Source organism: Pygoscelis adeliae, unplaced genomic scaffold (genome assembly GCF_000699105.1).
Source record: "Pygoscelis adeliae isolate BGI_AS28 unplaced genomic scaffold, ASM69910v1 Scaffold218, whole genome shotgun sequence".
Lineage (NCBI taxonomy): Eukaryota > Metazoa > Chordata > Aves > Sphenisciformes > Spheniscidae > Pygoscelis > Pygoscelis adeliae.
Window position 1 is genome coordinate 3,227,934 of NW_008825433.1, and position 5,112 is coordinate 3,233,045.

Below are 5,112 nucleotides of genomic sequence, written 5' to 3' on the forward strand. Positions count from 1 at the left end.
TGAGATAGTCCTATTTTAAGACAGCAGTCAGCTTTCTTACAGGCTACGTGTGGCTCAAGAAATCTGGACAAGCCACGCAGTATTAGCACATCAGGTTGCTCCTTTTCATTTCCCTTTGCAGGGGATGCTCCTGGGGGTTGTTGGGAAGGTCGGCTCTGGAAAAAGCTCTCTGCTTGCAGCCATCACTGGAGAGCTCATTAAGTAAGTAGCCTAAAGGCTCCTTTCTGCCTGGTTCCTCCATGCCATGGCAGGCAGGGACTATCCAATGCTATCCCTATTTCTAGGCCATTTTCATCTGCCAGCAGTTCTCCTTTGTTGCCCTTTCCACCCACTTCTGGTGTGCTTGCAGGCAAGGTGGACGAGTGTATGTTTGTGACCTGGAGCAAGGATTTGGTCTGGCCACACAGGAGCCTTGGATACAGTTCACCACTGTCCGTCAGAACATTCTTTTTGGGCGGGAATATGATGCCAGGTTGTACGAGGAGGTGGTGGAGGCCTGTGCCCTCTCCGAGGACCTGAACGTGAGTGCCTAAACTGTAAACCTGCCTGGGCCTTCTTGGCCAGCTTTTGCATCCAGCCCGAGCCTCACTGGGAGCAGTTCTCATTCTTTCTGGATATAGACTGCTTTTCCAATGTCCCAATCACACAGCGTTACTCTTATTACCAATCCCAGACCATACCTGGCCCCACAGTTCTTTAAGGTGTGAAGTCACTCTGGTAGCACTTTGGATGGTTTCTTCTGCTGCTGAGCCAAAAGCTCTTGATCCTGGGGAAAGGACATGTTCTTGCAGAGCTGATGACTGCCAGATTTTTCAGGCAGAACCTATCAGCAGCTGATGCTTTTTTTGGACCAGAAGGAACTTCCCTGGGATCTGGAGGGGCTGAGGCTGTGGTCCTACTGTCAGTAATACACATATTCTAGGCTTGAGGCTTATGGCTATATTAGCCAGTAAACCTGGCTGTTACACATGGTAGGAAGCTAGCCTTCTTCTCCCAGTTTATAACCTGATGCCTGATTTTCTGTAGTGCCTAGCACTAGGAGCTCCTGTTTGCTTTGGCAGGAGCTATAAATACTCTGTAAAGGCAAGATACTTATTTGAGAAGTAGTAGACTATGCTTATGCTACCAAATCAAGAGGAAACTGTTTCCAGCTACTGAAACTGCAGGTTTTACTGCTAAACTGTTTGGATGGGCCCTAGCATGATTTTGGTACAGGCACAGCTCTTGCTCTCCCAGAAAATTTCCAGGCACAATTTCAGAGCTATCTCAGACCAGAAGTTGCTCTCAATGGGTAGTTTAGATGTGGCCACCCTGTTCTGGAGTGTAAGAGAGTTTAGTTGCATAAATGCCAAGCTTGCCAGTTGTCTGCAGAACCAGTGTATAGACTGTTGCATTGTTTAATTTTTGGTAAGGTGTCACCCTAAGGAATTACTGCCAGAGGCAGGAGAGGGACCCCAGTGTTCTGGTTTTGGGTCCCCAGTAGTTTCCTGTCCTTTCTAAATGGATTTTCTTGAATGTTTCAGATTTTACCAGCAGGTGACCAGACAGAGGTGGGCGAAAATGGTGTGACACTCAGTGGGGGACAGAAGGCTCGAATAGCCCTTGCCAGAGCCATTTACCAGGTAAATAGCGAAGCAGTCATGCTATGGCAGATTGTGCCCAGTGCCAAGTCAAACGTAAAGAAGCTGGAAGCACCCAGCTGTACAGTGTGCTCTGGCAGCATGTCTTAAACCGCATCGTGCTGGCCTAAAGGTGCTGGCGGTGTGCCACACAGAGGCACTTGCACTTTTCTCTACAGCACTGCCTGCTCTGGCAGGGCCAGCAGCTGTATCCTTGTCTTTTGTCTCGCTCTCAGGAGAAAGAGCTTTACCTTCTTGACGATCCCCTGGCTGCTGTTGATGCAGACGTAGCCAACCATCTTATGCGGAAATGCATTCTTGGAGTTCTCAAATGCAAGACCAGGATCCTTTGCACGCACAGGACAGAGTTTTTGGAGAAGGCCGATGCCTTGCTGTTGATAGACAATGGCAGGATAGTTAAAACAGGTACACTGGCTGTCTTCTCAGGCATTTGTTTGTGCCTGTGTGCCAGTCTTGGAATGGTTTGAACAAAGGCAGACATAAGGCAGTAGGATTAACTAGTGGGGAACCCAATGATAAAGAGCTTGAGGACACTGCATGTGGGTAAAGATGGGGTGGAAGGGAATGTGCAGATGCACAGATAAAACAGGACAGCCTTAGAGGTGGGGAGCTGATAAGGCAGAAGGCCATAGCAGGTTGTATGGAGCAGGGCCTTCAAGGATGCAGGTGCTGTGAGAGAAAATAGGGAATGTTATGAGAGAACAAAACTGGGCCATTTCATAGCAAGAGGCAGTGAGTAGCTGGCATCTTGTTCTTCACAGGCTCTGAAGCTTTTGCATGTCTCTCTTCACAGGCACACCAGCTGATATCCTGCCGCTCGTGGAAGCCTTCCCCAAGTTCAAGGATATAGACAAGACGCAGAAGGATAAAGGTCTATACCTGGCAAGCTTGAGGGTGGCTGGGTCAGCACAGCTCAGCTGAGCACCCAGACAGAACCTGTACCTGATGGCTGCTGGCCTTAGAGCAGAGCTCCCACCACAGAGCTCCCACCACCTTGCTCTGCTGTGGCAGTGCTGATCTGTGGGTAGTGTGTGCATAGAGAGAGAGGAGGCCCACATGTAGTTGGGTATTGGTCTGGAGCAGTATTTGAATCTGTTGTTCCACTTGTGGTCCAGCTTTGGATGAAGGTCTGCCAGGATTGGTGCACCTGTCTTGAAAGGAGAGAGAGGAGTGAAGAGAAGTCTCCTTCATAGCCTAGACTTGCTCTGTTCACAGCAAGGAGCAGCTGCAGGAGGAACTTACGTTGCACTGACCTTTGCTTTTGCCTCCATTCCCACAGCCCCTGATGAACAGGGCCAAGAAGAGGCTGTAGAGACAGAGGCAGAAGAATCAACCCAAAACAATCATCTCATCCACAAGGAGGAAGAGAAGAAAGAAGGGGCAGTGGCTTTTCAGGTGTACAAGGCATATTGGCTGGCAGTGGGCAGCTGCTTGGCATTATCCATCCTCTTCTCGCTGCTCCTGATGCAAGGTGAGGCAGTGGCCGAGCAGCACATCTCTCTTTAGACATTCCTCTCCTCGTTCCCTGGTTGTGTGGAGTCCAGGGAAGAAAACAGGCCAGGGGATTAATCACTCTCCCTGCAGCAGGAAGAGCCCTTTTCTCTTCCCCAGACTGAAGTAGCACAGTTGGGAGGGGGCACATGTGGGAACAGGATCTGTTATCTCACTGCTGCAGTTGCATGTCTACTCCTCTAGCAGTGCCCTGTCGCTGCTGCAGCTCAAGACTGTTCCCTTGCTCCTGCTCTGCTGCTAACAGTGGAGAATGAAGGCAGGGGAAGGCTAGACTGGGCAGTGAGACAATAACAAAAGTTGTCCAGCAGCTTCCCCTCCAGCTTTTCTGCTTCATATTTGCTGATTCGAAGGTTGAATCCCTCTTTATGCAGTCTGTCTTTCTCTGTAGCATCCAGAAATATCTCAGATTGGTGGCTGTCACACTGGATCTCCAGCATATCCCAGACAGCAAATACCTCTGTGATGGTCTGCTCAGCTTCCCCGCCTTCCCCAGAGCTGCTTCTCTTCTCCGTTGTCGGGCTTGTGTAAGTGAATGCTGGTCAGGAGGTGCCAAAGGAAGCTGGAAACACACTCCCATTTTGCCCTTAAGTGCATTTCCTGTGAAGATCCTTGTTGAGAGCAGGGATAAACTGTCGACCCCGCTGCAGGGGATCTGTGTGGCTGCTTCAACAAAGAAAGAGAATCGAAATCTCTGACCTGATGCGGTGCCCAAAGGGCTTCTGCCTGGGCCTGATGGAAGACTCCTAGCTGCATAGTAATCAGAGTGTTTGTCTCAGCATGCCAAAGGTGTAGTCTCTCACAGGAGTATCAGGTTGATGTATCCTGGTTTCCCCTTGAGTATGTTCCTGGGTTCTCATGCTCTCTCTGTGAGTTTACTGTTATGGGGACCTTGGCAGATTCATAATCTTCCTCCTTCTGTGTTTCAGCTCCCCCATTCAAGCTCTGGACGCCACCCCAGTCCCTTCCAATGGTTCACTGGATGTGAATTTCTACCTGATAGTTTATGGGAGCATTGCAGGCGCCAACTCCCTCTTCACCATTCTTCGGGCCTTCCTCTTTGCTTATGGCACTATCCGTGCTGCCACTGTCATTCACAACCGACTGCTCCAGAGGGCTCTAAAGGTAATGGTCAGAAAGTCCAGGGCAGACTGGGGCTCCTGCAAGTCACTCTGCCCTGACATTCTTCTCATAGTTGGGAGTAAGGTTTTGGGAGGTGGATTAGGGTTTCTGCTGGTATTAGCTGATGAGCTCCCCATAGGACTATATCCAAAAAAAGCTGCACCACAGCCAGCACAAGGGTCCAATGAGCTAGGATTCAAAACGTGTCCTGTAAGGCTGGTTCCATTCCATGGAGAAGTGTTTTATGGCTGGCACCTGCATCTGTTCACTCATTAGGCTTAGATATATAGCCAAAGTGAGGGCCAATTGAATCATAGTAGCTTTTGCAGGATCATGAGCTCAGATTCAGAAGGGATTGGAAGGAGTCATTAAGCAAGATTTAGGGCTGGTGCTGTTATGTACCAATTAACTTTCTTCAGGGTTTGGGCTTCCTTGGGTTCTCAGGCTAGAGTTAGGATTAGAGCATTAGAAGATAGGATTAGAGGCTAGGATTAGAGGATTGTCTCACTGGCTACCGGTGGGCTAGTATGGGATCTGAGTGACTGCTATCTTGGTAGCTGTCTGCCATTTGCCACAGAAAGGGCTCCTTCCTTTTACCATGCGAACAGCATGAGTTATTTGGCTGCGAGTGGATGCTGGCTTTGGGGTCTAAGATTTCTCCTCCAGCTGAGGAAAGAAAGGGTGCTGTGGTGGCCACCCCTTTGTGGCCTTATCTGCTCCCCTTGGTGCTGCTCTCCTGGGCAGTGTTCTGTGGCTGGATCTCACTGCAGCTGATCAAGTCTTACTTTCTGGTTCCCTTGTTGCCAGGCCACAGTCACCTTCTTTGACACCACACCAACAG

At 49.7% G+C, this 5,112-nt stretch overlaps 1 protein-coding gene across 1 annotated transcript in view; it reads left to right on the plus strand.

Moving 5' to 3' along the window:
* Positions 1–5,112, plus strand: part of ABCC10 (ATP-binding cassette, sub-family C (CFTR/MRP), member 10) — a 16,434-nt gene that overhangs the window by 5,574 nt on the left and 5,748 nt on the right. The window contains exons 6-14 of the mRNA XM_009331101.1: positions 122–201; positions 350–521; positions 1,524–1,622; positions 1,856–2,045; positions 2,434–2,511; positions 2,920–3,111; positions 3,541–3,676; positions 4,079–4,274; positions 5,079–5,110. Coding sequence (XP_009329376.1) covers positions 122–201; positions 350–521; positions 1,524–1,622; positions 1,856–2,045; positions 2,434–2,511; positions 2,920–3,111; positions 3,541–3,676; positions 4,079–4,274; positions 5,079–5,110 — 1,175 coding nt within the window. The remainder of the gene's footprint in view (positions 1–121; positions 202–349; positions 522–1,523; positions 1,623–1,855; positions 2,046–2,433; positions 2,512–2,919; positions 3,112–3,540; positions 3,677–4,078; positions 4,275–5,078; positions 5,111–5,112) is intronic.